This window comes from Meriones unguiculatus, chromosome 2 (genome assembly GCF_030254825.1).
Source record: "Meriones unguiculatus strain TT.TT164.6M chromosome 2, Bangor_MerUng_6.1, whole genome shotgun sequence".
NCBI lineage: Eukaryota > Metazoa > Chordata > Mammalia > Rodentia > Muridae > Meriones > Meriones unguiculatus.
The window spans coordinates 77,511,287-77,527,253 of record NC_083350.1 but is presented as its reverse complement, the minus strand read 5'-3'; the positions used below and the strand labels follow the sequence as shown (position 1 = coordinate 77,527,253).

At 42.6% G+C, this 15,967-nt stretch overlaps 1 protein-coding gene, 1 long non-coding RNA gene and 1 other non-coding gene across 6 annotated transcripts in view; 1 reads left to right on the top strand and 2 right to left on the bottom strand.

The window, feature by feature from the left end:
- LOC132652397 (uncharacterized) overlaps positions 1-5,457 on the top strand; it is a 19,422-nt gene extending 13,965 nt beyond the window's left edge. Inside the window, exon 2 of the long non-coding RNA XR_009589932.1 lies at positions 5,363-5,457. This is a non-coding gene — a long non-coding RNA (uncharacterized LOC132652397). The remainder of the gene's footprint in view (positions 1-5,362) is intronic.
- Positions 1-15,967, bottom strand: part of Khdc4 (KH domain containing 4, pre-mRNA splicing factor) — a 26,208-nt gene extending 10,241 nt beyond the window's left edge. Inside the window, exons 1-10 of one of the 4 annotated variants that reach the window (XM_021637735.2) lie at positions 15,851-15,967; positions 15,175-15,394; positions 12,052-12,180; positions 11,610-11,689; positions 9,623-9,675; positions 9,109-9,272; positions 6,185-6,396; positions 3,789-3,849; positions 891-948; positions 411-664 (exon numbers count right to left, since the gene is read on the bottom strand). In XM_021637735.2, coding sequence (XP_021493410.1) covers positions 411-664; positions 891-948; positions 3,789-3,849; positions 6,185-6,396; positions 9,109-9,272; positions 9,623-9,675; positions 11,610-11,689; positions 12,052-12,180; positions 15,175-15,394; positions 15,851-15,888 — 1,269 coding nt within the window. In that variant the 5' untranslated portion in view covers positions 15,889-15,967. Of the gene's footprint in view, positions 1-410; positions 665-890; positions 949-3,788; positions 3,850-6,184; positions 6,397-9,108; positions 9,273-9,622; positions 9,676-11,609; positions 11,690-12,051; positions 12,181-15,174; positions 15,395-15,680; positions 15,815-15,850 lie in introns of those variants that run through there. The other 3 variants (XM_060377718.1, XM_060377717.1, XM_060377716.1) reach the window with 3 other exon arrangements.
- LOC132652591 (small Cajal body-specific RNA 4) lies at positions 8,505-8,632 on the bottom strand. The gene has a single exon (XR_009590189.1). It is a non-coding gene; the product is annotated as a small Cajal body-specific RNA 4 (non-coding RNA).

Here is a 15,967-nt window from a genome sequence, read left to right as displayed (position 1 = left end):
TCAGTTCCAACCACTAAGAGGTGTGTACTAGAACACAAAGCTAGGGATGGGAACAAATACTGACCTGCCACTCATTTCATAACTAAAGAATGCAGTCACACTCATTAGGTATTTCTACAGCTTATGTACAGCAACAAGTGTCCCTGTGACCGAAATTGCACAGCCCCACAGTCTAAAACTTATCACTGAGTGCTTCATATAACCTCTTCTAATGACCCCACTTGGAACAGCTAAATGGGGCAACATGTGTGAAGCTAATTAAAAGCTGTGGAAATGAGGGTGTATTATCCCAAAGTCCTCAATAAGTTGGTATGGGGACACAGAAGACAGCAGGGCAAAATACAGACTGGGACTGACTTCAGCTTTTCCCCAAGTTCAACAATAGCATGTTACATATCCTGGCGTCCTACCTGTCCAGTGCTAGCTGGAGGCTGCACTTGTGTTATCGGATATTGTGTTGGCACAGGTGGGACTCCAGTAGGTAATGCTGGCAAGACTCCAGGTGCCAATGAAACAGCTGGTGGCACTATGGTTGGTACTCCATAGGGAGGCTGAACTGGCTGCTGAGGAGGGGGAACAACAGGGTAACCAGACTGATAGCCATTGGATGGATAATATGGTGGCTGAGGAGGGACACTACTTATAGCAGAGGGTTGTGTATAGCCTGAGGGGGGAAGAAAAAAAGTGTTTAATCAGCTGCAGCAGAATGAAACATTTTACCTGATTATTAAACAGCACTAGGAAGATAAACACTGAGGCACACATGGCTTATAGATGCCCTAAGTTGAAGGGGCCACCACCGGGGCCCTGACAACTAGTCTAGCCTCAAGGAGCATACTTAGACATAAATATTGGTACCAAAACATCTTAACACATTAAATTATACACACCTGGTAACGGTACAGCAGTATTAATTTGATTCACAAATCTAGAATATTCAGCATGAACCTGAGAATGAAAAGCAAAGTTAATAAAGGCCAATCCCAAGTAGGGGAATGATTATATACTAAAACCAAAGCAATTGGGAATTAAAATATTTCCCCTGATGCTCTGAATTAAATGAGTTAAAGGGACTACTAATGAGTATGTAAATTCCGTACATCAACAGGGAGTATAATCCTAAATACCCAAACTGTTCAATTCTGGAGCACAAATCATTCAGAAAGCTACGCAGTTAGAGAAATAAGGAAAATTTACTAGCGTAAATGGTAAGAATTCATTTAGTGCCAGGTGTGGTGCATGTCTTTAATCCTAGCACTCAGGAGGTGAGTTCAAGGTATTCATTCATCATCTTGTACCAGGAAACATGCCTTCATGAAAATCCCAGATTAATAAAAAAATTTAAGTATTTTATCTAAGTGGCTCTTTGCATTTGCAAAACCAATATGTTAGATACACACGTATGGATGCTCCTGTCTCTTTCTCTCTTTTTTGGGTGTTATCAAAGCAGCCCTAAGGTGATTTGTTTATACAGTAATAGCTCCCTGAATGCTTGCTATTCAAACATTGGAGACTGAGTTCAGATTCTCAGCACTCAAATTTTAAAAAAGGCAGGGCTGGTCACACTCATCTACATATGACCCCAGCTCTGGCAAGGAACAAGTCAGTGGTCACGCTGGTCTAGCCAAGCTGGTGAACTGGCCATTCAGTGAAACTTAAAATAGTGACTGAAACATTTGGTATTTTAGTATTATCTAGTTTTTAGTCATTAATGTGAGAGATCTAGAATGTTTGCCTCAAGCACACCAGTGTATCTAAAATTGATATAAAAGGATTATAACATAGTTATTGCAGAACTGGTCTTCTGAAGGAACCATCAGTTTTAGTGCTTTAGTTTTAGATTTTGCCTGTCATGCGTGTTTCTGCCTGCGTGTATGTGCACCACGTGCATGCCTACAGATGCTTTGGAGACATGGTGTGGGTGCTGGGCCTCGAGCGTGCGTCCTTTCCAAGAAGAGCTAAGTGTTCTTTTGTTGTTGTTTTTAATCAGGTTCATTAACAAAGAGAAGCATTCTGTGACATTTTCAAGTGCATTTGCTTATGTTTCAGTCTGAGAAAAACCAAGTTCTTTCCCAGTGATAACCAGTAGATTAAATTTTCATTGTTAGACACCTAAGACAGGCTGAAAACCTGGACCCCCAAAGAAAGCCACTAATCTATGTGACATAATCTTCCACTAATCCATTAATAAATTATTTTTCCTGTTCCTTCTATATTCTTCCATGTGTAGATTAAACAGATTACACTGTAATTAAATTTGACTATTACAAAAGGCAGTGTTTCAGAGCAGTGAGTTACTGGGAGGCCAGTGTTCTATTTCTTTCAGTGATAATTTACAGCAAAGAACAGAAGCACCCCCATTCCAAGCTGTCTCATCTTTTTCCACTTATTAGAGATAAACAATGTCTCAGAGGGATATAGTTCTGCTTTTTGAGGTCTATATTCTTTTTTTTTTAATGTATACAATGTTGTGCATGCATGTACTCCTGCATGCCAGAAGAGAGCACCAGATCTCATTATGGATGATTGTGAGCCGCCATGTGGTTGTTGGGAATTGAACTCAGGACCTCTGGAGGAGCAGTCAGTGCTCTTAACCTCTGAGCCATCTCTCCAGCCCGAGGTCTATATTCTAATCAGGCTCCAGATCTCTTATAGAAGAGTGCTCTTTGAAGAAGTAAGGCTATGGTTATATTGTTATGATTCTTAATAGACACAAAGCTTTAAAATCGAAATGTAAATTCCTCCTACTAGACCAGCTAAGTGTTCTTGACCACAGAGATGTTCTCCAGTCCCTTGATGTTTTCACTAAGAGTTTATTTGGAATGCAGGAGAAGCTGAAAGAGGTACCAATATACACATTAACTTATGCAAATGATTTGGTAAAGACCGATACCAGTCCCTTCAAGTGCATTCTTTTGTTTGTGTTTTATTTTACTATAGGAGACAGGGTCTCACTATGCAATCCTGGATATCCTAAAACTGCTATGCAGACCAGACCGATCTTGAGCACACAACTGTCTGCCTCTACTTCCCAGAGTAGTACGACTGAAATGTGTGCCAGTACACATGGCTCACTCAAGTACATTTTCTCAACTCTCACAGACAATGAAATCACTGAGTTATCATACTTTCTTTTGTGGTCATCAGCTACATAGTTAAACTACTGTCATGATCAGTGTCTTAGGGCTTTTAATGTTGTGCCAAAGCACCATCACCAAAGCAAGTTGGGGAACCTAAGCAAGAAAACTGGCTCACACTTCCATATCAGTGTTCATCAAAGGAACACTGGGGGCAGGAGCCAATGTAGAGGCTGTGGAGGGGTGCTGCTTACTGATTTGTTCCTTGTGACTTGCTCAACCTGCCCTCTTATAGACTCCAGGACCATCAGCCCAGGGATGGCACCACTTAGAATGGGCTGGGCCCTCCCCCATCAATCACTAACTAAAATGCCCTACAGGTTTCCTACAGCCCATCTTATACAGGCATTTTCTCAGCTAAGTCTCACTCTCTCTGATGACCCTAATTTGTGTCAAGTTCACATAAAATTAGCAAACACCATCACCATTATTGCATGTAATGCAGACTATTCTATCACATCATGTGCTCCAGATGCTCATTACACAGTTAAGTTTTAGTTTAGCTTAATGACAATTTAACACAATTCTATCTTTATTTACTTTTTAAAGATCACACCAAACTCAGGAGGGGCTGATTATTCGTCAGTGCTGGAGTATACAGCTATATACCTGAGACCCTGATCACACACACACACACACACACACACTCACTGTTTGTAAGAGGTTTTCACAGAGCTTCTTGGCAGCCGCCAGGCCTTCAGGCTTGGGATGACTACAAATAAGAATAAAGCACAAAATCAAAAGAGCAAAAGCTTCTCTTTTTATGCTACTGTACACACTTACTTTAGCAGTCATTAAATAAAGCTCAAATCCAGCCCTCTGACATCATTAACAGGAAGCCCTTTTGTTTGTTTCTTTCTGTTATTGTTTTGAGAAAGGATGTCACTATGTTGCTCTGGCTGTCCTGGACATGTGCAAATCAGGCAAGGCTCAAACACAAAGTTCCGCCAGCCTCTGCCTCCCTAAGGGATAAAGGGGTGTGCCACCATCCCCAGCTACCACCATAAGTCTTTCACATAATAACTACTATCTACCATTCTTTGCTATATCTATTTTATACTGACCCTCCTTTGGATAACTGTACTTTTGACATTAAAAAAAAAAAAAAAAAAACACAATGGGGGCTGGAGAAATGTTTCAACAGCTAAGAGCAGTTACTGCTTTTCCAGAGGACATGGGTTTGATTCCTAGCACCTACATGGTAGCTTACAACCATCCTTAATGGGAGTTCCAGGTGATTCAGTATCCTCTTCTGGACAAGTCCTGTACCAGGTACACACACAGTATATATACATATGTGTAGGCAAAACATTTAAACACATAAGACAGGGAGAGGGAGGAGAAAGAGAGAAACTAATTCCAGTGTCACTAGTAGTAATCTCAGCACTTGGGGAGAGAGGAAGATCAGAAATTCAAGGTCACCCTAGACTACACAATGAATTTAAGATCAGTATAGTCAACATGAGACCCTGTTAAAAAAATTAAAATAAAACACCTTTAACCCCAGCACTATGGGGCAGAGGCAGGTGGATGGGGCCAGCCTGATTTACAAACCAAGTTCTAGGATAGCTAGGGTTATGCAGAGATCCTGTCTTGAAAACAACACTGCCCCCTTCATCCACATACAACCCAGCAAACAGCATAGTAACATCAGCACAAGTTTAAATCAGTCATTATAGGTAGAGTGCTTGCCTAACACCTAAAAATCCCTAGATTCAAACCTTAGGGCCACCAGTAAAGTTTATTTTCTAATCACAGAATAGAACCTAAGGACTTGAACTACATCCACAACTAACCCTTCTAATCCAGCTTTTAAAAATTCATCTTAAAATATTTTTCTTTGGTCTGGAGAGATGGCTCAGAGGTTAAGAACCCTCACTGTACTTCCAAAGGTCCCGAGTTCAATTCCCAGCAACCACTTGGTGGCTCGTAACAATCTATAGTGAGATCTGGTGTGCAGGCAGAATGCAGTATAAATAATAAATAAGTCAATAACAAAATATTTTTCTTTACTTTTCCTTTCTGTATATAGGAGTTTTGCTTGACGCCTGTTGTCAGGTGCCATTTGGGTACTGGAAATCTATTGCATGTCCTCTGGAAAAATAGCAAGTGTTCTTAACTGTTGAGACAGCTCTCTAACCCAAGTTTTTCTAAATTCTTAAAATACTAAATTTTGGGGGCTGGAGAGATGGCTCAGAGGTTAAGAGCACTGTCTGTTCTTTCAGAGGTCCTGATTTCAATTCCCAGCAACCACATGGTGGCTCACAACCATCTATAGTGAGATCTGGTGCCCTCTTCCGGCATGCAGGAATAGATGCAGGTATAGTACTGTATAAATAATAAAACTTTTAAAAAATATTAAATTTCATTGTTTTTAATTAAATTTAGGTATGTGCATATACATACCTAGAGGCCAAAGGCATCATATCCCCTAGAATTGGATTTACACGTGGTTGTAAGCCATCCTACTTGAGTGATAGGGATGAAATTCATGCTCTCTGGAAAAACCACAAGTGCTGGGGAACATCTCTCCAGCTCCAAATTAATTATAAAGTTATCATTCCAAGCTTAACTCCACATGAAGGTTTTTGAGGAATACTTTTTTTTGAGGCACTCTAAGGAGACCTAGGCAGGACTCCAAGTCACTGACATAAAGGATGGCCTTGGAGCCCAGCTCTCGTCCCACATCTCCAAGTCACTGCACACACAGAATGGCCTTAGAGACCAGCTCTCCTGTCCCATATCTCATGTGAGGGTTGCAGGTTTTCACCACCACACCCAAGTCCTGCCCCCCTCCCCGCCTTTTTTGTTTTTTTGAGACCAGGCTTCTCTGTGTAGCCTTGGCTGTCCTGGACTCACTCTATAGAGCAGGCTGTCTCGAACAGTGATCTGCCTGCCTGACTCTTTTGAGTACTTGGATTACAGGAGAGCACTACCATACCTGGCTTCAGATTTCATATTATTAAGCCTAGTCTCTCATGTTTTTTTTATGAACTATACCAGCCTGCACTGAGAATGATTTGTATGTTCTTAGCTTTTATCCATACCTGATATAAATATACATGGGTTCAAAAGCTTCTCGGCCTGATGCTGGCTCAATGCAGCCTGAGCCTTTGCCTCGTAGGAAAACTTTGGCACCAGTTTCGATTTGAATGTGTTGCAAATAGGAACAGCCTGGACCTTCTACTTTCTCTTTAACATTAAAAGTGGGCACAGCATGTTCTAGACCCACAAACAATTTATCTTGCACATAATGCATCTGTAAAAGAACAGAGTACTTTGATTAATAACAGAGACAATAATAAAATAATCTTGTAGAAAACCATTATACAAAACAGTGCAATCTTCTACATACTTAGGATCACTTCTTCATGGATCCTTGAAATTTTCTATCATAATCTCAAGATTTGCTTTTGGAGACACAGTATTGCCTCAGCTCAGCAGTCCTGAAATCCTGAACACAGCCTCCTAAGGAGGTTTAACAATGGTGTCTTTATGCCAAGTTGACAAAGGGTTGACTTCTGGTTGCTAATGTTAACACATGTCGGAAAAGGGAACCTCATTTAAAAAACTGCCCCATCAGACTGACTTATAAAATGTCCGAAGGACACTTTGTAAATTGATGCAGAAGACCCAACCCTAGGCAGACAGGCCTGGGCTGTGTTAAAAAAGGTTGCTGAGCCCAATGTGGTGGCGCAGGGTTTTAATCTGAACACTTGGGAGGCAGAGGCATGTGGATCTCTGTGAATCTGAGGCCAGGCTGGTCTACATAGTGAGTTCCATGACAGCCCATGCTACATAATAAGATCCTGTCTTGGGGCGGGGAGGTAGGTGAGCTTTCCAGTGTTGACAACCTTGCTACATGACTCACAAAATGTTCTCCCTTATCCCTCCAGAAAGAAACACAAGAAGAACCTGGTGCAGAGCCCCGACTTCTACTTTATGGGTGTGAACTTCCCAGGATGCTAGTCTTGTGTGTTGGCCACTTTGCTGTTCTGTCAGCCTACACAAGGAAAAGCAAAGCTGACAGGAGGATATTCTTTCAGGAAGAGACAGCACTGGAAACACCTAACTCAGGAAGAGTGGGAGGTGCCCCAGTGAACATACTTTAGGCATACAAAAAAGGAAGAGGCCATGTGTGATGGCTCACGCCTGTAATCCAAGCACTCAGAAGTGCAGAGGCAGGCAGACCTCTGTGAATTCAAGGCCAGCCTGGTCTACAAAATTAGTCCAGGACAGTAAAGGATTCACAAAGAAACCCTGACTCAAAACACATAAAATAAATGAATGAATAAATAGGAAGAAAGGGAACTGGAAGGCAGGAAGGAGGGAGGGAGGGAAAGGAGAGGGAGCTGAGCAAGCCATGAGGTAGCATTTCTCCCCTGGCTCTTACCTCATGCGCCTGCTTGACTTCCTCTTTAGTCATCTATCCATGATAGATTATAACCCGAAACCTGAGATTGATCCTTTCTTCAAGTTGCTTTTTGTCATGGTGTTTCTCATAGCAACAGAATGTTAATTAGAAAAAGGCCTCTGCCATATGCCCAACTTTCATGATTTTCTAGTTTCTAAAAACATACCTTAACTGATAGAATGTTTCCCTAGCACCACATAAATAGGACATGGTAGCATGTGGTGCTAAATCCTGACCTGGGTGGTGAAAGCAGGGGGATCGGAAGTTTCTGGTCATCCTTGGTTGTACATGGAGTTCAAATCTAGCCAGGGACCCGTAAGACCCTATATTTGTTTTCCTGCCTGTCCCTGAGTGCTGGGATTAAAGGCCTGTCCCACCAAATCCCACTCTAAGAGCCTACTTTTTGCTTTGAGACAGGGTTTCTCTGTGTAACCTTGGCTGTTCTGGACTCACTTTGTAGACCAGGGGGGCCACAAATGATTCGCCTGCCTCTGGCTCCCTTAGTGCTGGATTACAGGTATGCGCTACTGTACCCGGCTCCCTAAGACCCTATCTTAATGAAGACTTAAATTTTTGGAGTTGGGGCTCTATCAGTTAGCAGAGTGGTAGCCCAACATGCATGGAGTCTTGGGCTTGTCCCCAGCACTGCATAAAAAACCAAGCATAGTAGCACATATTCTAGCGCCCAGGAAGTAGAGGCAGGCATATCAGAAGTCAAGGTTACTGAGGCTAGTCTGAGGTACATGTGAACTTATGGAGCTAGAAGTGTAGCTTAGGGGAAGAGTACTTGCCTAGCATATTCTACGCACTGCTTGAACAAACCAGCACCACAAAACCTAAAACCCTCACGCTCCTGTACCTATCTAACCTACAAAATAATTATTCTAGTCAGCACGACATCTGAGTAAAACATACACACACACACACACACACACACCAGAATACAGTGCTGGAAATGTTGGGTAGCACAGTCAGCCCCGTGGTTTTCTCCAGCAAGGGCTGCTCTCTCCACCCCTTTATCTAGGAGGTGTGTATCAGCAAAGCCTTGCTTCATCAGACTCAGCCTTCTTGGTCCTCCAGTTGTCAAGCTTACACACCACACAATCTGTATGCCGTTTGATCTAGCAACCTCCTCCATTTTAAATCCTATCAACATAAAGTTTTTACTTAGATGGTATTTGTTAGTCAATATTATACAATACCTACAGCTTACACACTTTCAACTCCAAAACCCAAGTAGCCAGAACTAAAGAAAGAGCCTGTCTCATATATATATAAATAAAAATTAAAAATCTGGTAATTCTCAGATTAGAAATTTGGCATTGTTTTTCTTCCTGTATATTATTTTGCAAAGACTTTTCCTTTATTTGTTTTTTGAGACAGGGTTTCACTTTGTAGCCTTGGCTGTCCTGAACTCACTTTGTAGAACAGGCTAGCCTCAAACTCACAGCAATCTGCCTCCCTCTGGCTCCTGAGTGCTAAGATCACAGGCATGTGCCCCCAGGCCTAGCTGCAAAGACATTTTTATAACACTAACAACCTCTTGCCAAAACCTACTCCTGACTGGAAGGAAGGCTTCTGATTAATAGCAGGAGACAGCTGAGCAATGGGAGCTGGTTGGTGGTAGACAGTGACTGTGGCACCATTAAAAGTTGGACTTGTCCCTGTGGCAGCCTTCACCACTCCGTTGGTGATTATTTCTTTGATTCGGTTTACAGCTCCTAGGGAAAGATTACAGACAGTAAGACACTACACAAGGAGTCTGGGAATACAGCTCAGTTAGTACTTACACTGCATTCATGAGGCCCTAGGTTTGAGATTATGCACAACAATTAACTATTCCAAAGAATGAGTTGACTGGGACCAAAGATATACACAGACCAATGTTCAATTATATAAACCTCAATTCAATTTTTAGATTCTACAAATACGGAACTCCTACCTCTCCATACCCTCACAGTCCACTGATAGAGCTCATAACCAGCAGTTAAGAGCAGTTATCAAGGACAGTAATTGATGTCTACTTTGTACTTTGCTTTCTAAGAAGTCATATGAGCCAAAAATTACTTACTGTCTACTAACTCCCGTGTCTGCCCCTGAACATGAAGATACAATGGACGATCCCTATAAAAAGAAATATAAAAGATTGATCCCAGAGCTAGGAAGATAGATCAGTTGCTAAAATGAAAGACCTGAATTTGGTCAGTCAAAACCCATTTTTAAAAAGTTAGGTATATAATCCTAGTACTGGGGAAGTAGAAAAAGAAGAATCCCTGAGCCAGCCTGACCTACTTAGTAAGCCCCAGGCCAACAGAGAAACTGCCTTTAAAATTGTCTACTGGAACCAGGCATGATGGCACAGACATCTAATCTTAACACTCAGGGGAAGAGGCAGGAGGACCTCTGAATTTGAGATGAACCGGATATACATAGTGAGTTCCAGGACAGCCAGAACTATGCGGCTAAAAAGAAAGGGGGCAGGGGCAGGGGTAGATCCTAGGGGCTCACTGGCCAGCCTTTATAGTCTAAATTGTGCCTTGCAGGTTTAGTGAGAACATGTGTCTCAAAGTGAAGGTGGGGAACAGAAAATACCCAATGTCAACCTGTGGCCTCCTCACATGCATGAACTAACTCACTCACATCCTCTCTCTTCTTATTCTCTCTCTCTCGATGAGGAGGTTCAAGGTTATACTCAGCTATTTATCAAGTTGGAGGACAATCAGAGCTACAAGAGACCCTGACTTACAGTATAAAGATATCTTACATATTTTTTAAAGATTTATTTATTACAAATACAGAGTTTGGGGCTGGAGGGATGGCTCAGTGGTTTAGAGCACTGTCTGTTCTTCCAAATGTCATGAGTTCAATTCCTGGCTACCATATGGTGGCTCACAACCATCTATAATGTGAACTGATTCCCTCTTCTGGCAGGTCTAAATGCAGATAGAACACTCATATACATAAAATAAATAAGTCTTAAAAAAACAAAAACAAATACAGAGTTCACCTGCATGTACACATGTACATCAGAAGAGGGCACCAGATCCCATTATGGCCAGTTATGAGCCACCAGGTGGTTGCTGGGAATTGAACTCAGGACCTTTGGTAGAACAGTCAGTGCTCTTAACCTCTGAGTCATCTCTCTAGCCTGTTATCTTACAGATTAACAGAAAGGAAAAACTTAAAAACTGAGATTAACTGAGATACCTATTATTACATGTTCAAAAAAGTAAACATAAAAGGTCTGGGAACGTAGCTCAGTAGTTGAGCCTATCGTTAGCTGGTAGGTAGACTACTGGGTTCAGTTCCAAAAGGGAGACTGGAGTAGGTTTTACAATACAGTACCAGGCTTGCAACACAGACCAGGCGTCACAGGCTTCTACCTGTGACTGGATTAAAGGTCCTCACTACCGCGCCTGACACGTGCAAACTATTTCTATAGGAAAAAGCGGTAGGTTAGTAGGTTTCTATTTTGTATTCCTGTGTACAGGGCACAATGAAAGCCAGAAGTTCACATCTCGAGTTTTTTTCTTTTTAATTTTGCATCCATGTATATCTGTGAACCATATGCATACCGGGTCCCCATGACAACTGGAACTGGAGTTATAAACAGTTGTAAGTCACCATGTGGTCCTCGCAAGAGCAGCTGAGGCATCTCTCTAGCCCAGAATGACCACTCTTAGTTTTTCCTAAGTCTCTCATGGAGACCCAAAGCTTACCAATTCAGCTGTTCTGGATGGTTAATAACCACTAGGGATCCATGCTCTGCCTCAGCTTCTCCAGAGCTGAGAATATAGACCACAAGCTACAGTATCTCAGTAGTGGGATATTCAAACTCAGGTCCTCATGCTTTCATCACAAGCACTTTAGAAATTGTGTTATCTTCCCCAGCCCAGGAAAAATGTTTTAAGTATTAATCATATTCCTAAAAAAAAATGAAATGAAATCTAACAGCATTCCCCTTCAAGCTACTAATCAAACACCTTTAGCACATCTAACCTAAGAAGAGCAAACATGAAGTGGACATCCTGTCTTTCCCCAAACCACAGGATACACACCCAGGTCCCACTTTGGCTTTCTCCTCAGTTGTCATGAACCGTCCCCGAGTTGACACAGCAGCCCCACTAAGCCGACTGATCTAAAAAAAGACAGTTCTATTAAAATATAGCCAAGGACCAAAGCACAAGATACAAAAAGTTCACATAAACAAATACACATATGAAACTGAAAACAAAACTATACAGTGGGATTAAGGCCTTGATATCAAAGAGCAGGAATACTTTGCCCCTCCATTTCACCAGGTATAAACTGTCCTGTATCTAACATCTTGATTGTATCAAACCCACCCAGGGAAGTCACCCACATCTGTTTCATTATTGTCCTCTGCAGTTAAACCCAATCCTGGTTTTATGACCCAAACCCACTAAGAATACTTGTGCTCAAAAGCATCTTTCTAGATTTACTTGCCACCCTTCCCAAATTGCCCTAAGTTCCACAAACCTCATCTTGAGTCTGTCCTCGAGTCAGCAAGTTCCTACACGTCAGAGGCACATCATTGATTTCTACTTCAGCCACCACCAGGTCATCTTTGCTTTTATTGCTAGTTAGGCCTTTGCCAGGAGCCTGAATCTACAAAATAGAAAAAAAAGAAAAAAGAATTAAAAGCATTTATAATGATTACAGTTGTTTAATTTACAGCTATCTCAAATCCCACCTTCTTCCTGGTTTTTCCTTTACCTACCAACAAAAATGTTTTTTAGTTAGTCATTCTTCACAAACGATATAAAAAAGAAATAAAGCCTCACTTAAATGCATCATAGGACTGTTAGACAGCTCAGTGGGTAAGAAAAGGCATGAATAATCTTTCAGCCCAAGTTCAGTCAAAAAACAAAACAGCAACAACAACAAAAAAAAAAAAAACACAAAGTAGAGACTCCACAAAGCAACACCTGTATACACACACACTTTGAAAAATATGTCCAAGTAGTAGCTAGAGATAGAACCTGACAATAAAGAACACTGACTATAGCTGGGTGTGGGGACACAAGCCTACAATCCCAGCACTTAAGGAGTTAAAGTTCTTAATTTGAGTATAACGCAAAGTATACTTTTTTTAAAAAGATTTATTTTATTATGTATACTTTATGCTTGTGTGTATACCTGAACGCCAGAAGAAGGCACTAGACTTCATTATAGATGGTTATGAGCCACCATGTGGTTGCTGGGAATTGAACTTGTGGCCTCTGGAAGAAGCAAGCAGTGCTCTTAACCTCTGAGGCATCTCTCCAGCCCCCCATAGTATACTGAATCTGGGTTCGAGGCAAGCTTGATCCACAGAGTTCCAGGACAATAAGGATTACACAGAGAAACCCTGTAGGGAGAGGGAGTAGCACACAGGTCTTCCAGAGGACCTGGGTTTAGCTCCCAGCACCCACATAGTGGTTTATAGTTATCTGTGACCTCCAGTTTCAGGGGATCTGATGCTAGGCATATACACATGGAATACACATAGTAACAAAACTACATGACACACGCAGACTCAATTTAAAACATTATCATCAGCTTTAATCCTAGCACTGGGGAGGCAGAAGAATGGGAGGCAAATACACATAGTAACAAAATACACATAGTAACAAAACTACATGACGCACACAGACTCAATTTAAAACATTATCATCAGCTTTAATCCTAGCACTGGGGAGGCAGAAGAATGGGAGGCAAAGGAAAGAGGACCTCTGTGAGTTCAAGGCTAGCATGGTAGAATTCTAGGACAGAGAGCATTGTATAGAGGTTCTATCTCAAAACAACAGCAACAAAAACATCCTTCGGGATTATTTTTATTCTTTCTTAGACAAGGTCTTGTTATACACCCCAGGATCTCATAAAACCCAGACTGACCAGAAACTTGTTATGTATCTATAAACAACTGTCCAGCGTATATGCACTAGGGACTGAAACCCATGGCCTCAGCTGTGATAAGTTAGCATTCTACGAAGTACACTACAACCACCTCATAAATTTTATGGTAGTACAGAAACTACAGACTAGAAGGTAAATTAAGGGTCAGAGTTATGATGCTTCACAGATCAATATTTTGATTGTTTATGGAATAAAACTGCAGAAAGAAGACACACGACAACCCATACACCTCACTCAAGCACTAGAAGCTCTGTATGTGTGACTCTTTTCTTTAGGTTTACATTTTATGTTGCACTTTATGGTAAGGCTTAGCTTCATGTTCAAAGTTTAATTAACTTGCCTAAAAACAAAACAATCAAAACACAACTTATTCTCTCATTTTAGCTCATATTTCATTGTACTTAATCATTAAAATACATTATTTTAGATCTAATTAATTTTTTTGTTTTGTTTTGTTTTGTTTTTAGAGACAGAATTTCTCTGTGTTCCAGCTGTTCCAACTCTGAGTTCCAGAGTTCCCAGAACTCACTCTGTAGACCAGGATGGCCTCAAGCTCAGAGATTTATCTGCTACTGCCTCCTGACTGCTGGGATTAAAGACCTATGAAAACCACTGCCCAACCTCAGAGAGATTTAAAAATTTTATTTTAACTCTTGAGTCATGGCCACACAAGCATTAGGACTGAGTTTTATTTCCCAGAATATATGAGCTGCGGCAGATGTGGTAGCTTGCAGCTGTCCTATAATGCCCCTAGAGCAAGGCAGGAGCAGACACAAGAAGCCTGGGCACTCAAGTGACTACTAGCCCAATATACACACAGCAATGAACACAGAGACCTCAAACAAGACGCAAGATGAAGGCTGACACCAAGGTTATCCTCTGACCTCCATGTTCACCATAGCAAAACACATACGGATGTTCTTACAAACACTCTGCACATCATAGCAACACACTCACCCAACGCCAGCAAGATCATAAGTGGGTAAAGATGCTTACTGCCAAGCTTGATAATCTTAGTCCAATCACTAGATCCCTCACATAGTCAAGCCCCAAATCCTACGACACTTGAGACACATACGCAAATAAGTATTTTTAAAACATTCACTTGATTTACCTGAAATTCATGTATCAGAAACATATTGCTTTAAATGTCTATAAAAATTGAGTCAAGTTTATGAGCACAACAGCTAGTTCATAAAAGTAACAAAACCGGCCCAGTGGTGGTGGCATACCCCTTTAATCCCAGCCAGCACATGGAAGGCAGAGGCAGGTGGATCTCTGAGTTCCAGGCAAGACTTGGTCTATACAGAGTTCAGGACTGCCAAGGCTACACAGAGGAACCCTGTCTCGAAAAACAAAAATCAAAACAAAACAAACAAAAAAAGTAACAAGCCAAATTGAAACTGCTTGACCTCAGGATGCGATGATGAAGCTCACCTGTCAACACCAGCACTTGGAAAAAAAAGGCAAGGGGATCTCTGCAAGCACGGCAGCCTGGTCTACATACATACAGAGCCTGTCTCAAGGAAAAGACAAAGCCCTTTGCCTTATCGAGAACACTTTAACTTTAGCAAGAATACTGGATACTCCCCAACGTGAACATCACTCTATCCATTTTCACCTTCATTAACTCCAGTGCAACTGGACTATGCAACAGAAAGGCTACAAAAGCACAAGTAGCTGAGCGTCTTCCCCTCGAAATACCTTCTCGGCGGCATTCTGAGACGGTTTCAGCTTCCCTTTGGCCATGAGCATAGCATTGATCTTGGCGGCCACTGCAGCAGCAGCATCCAAGGCCCCTGAGGGAGCAGCCGTGGTTGGGCCCCCAGGGCTCCCCGCACTGCTGGTGACCTCCCCACCTGGGGCCGCTGGCGGCAGGAAGAGAAGCGGGGCTGGAGCCGGCTGGTCCCATTTGCTGCGGCGCCTACAGGTAGGAAAAGGAAAATACTGGGGCCTAAGGCCTTCCTTTGTGTTGTTCTCTTAGTACACCGTATTCCATTTCCCCTGTCATGTTCCATATTCATCACCGAGTTTCCGATCTAAAACTCAGTTACATTCCTCCAAATTCCCACGTCTTTCAACCCCCTTCCAAAACATTCCTCTTTCCAGTCACTTCCAATCAAAAGACTCAACCGGGCGCGGCACGCTCCTGCGTCTGCCTTCTCCTTGGTTCGCCCTTCTACAGCACCGAGTTCCCTTGTCCCTCGCACCTCGGCCGGCTTTTTTCCGGCGCCCGAGGCCTGCTCAACATTCGCTCCAGAACCCCGGCTCGGCCGACCGACGCGTCCCCCTAGAGGGCTGTGCACCCACACGCAGCCTCCCCGGCCTCCCTCGCCCAGGCCCGGGCTCGCCGCCCCCGCCCGGCCCGCGAAGGCCCTACCCGCCGGCTGCAGGATGTGTCGCGCTCCCTGCGGACATGGCGGCCGGCTCTAGTCAACCACCCGCCAACTACCCACCACCGCCCTCCCGCCACTTCCGCCCCGAGCGTGACGCACAG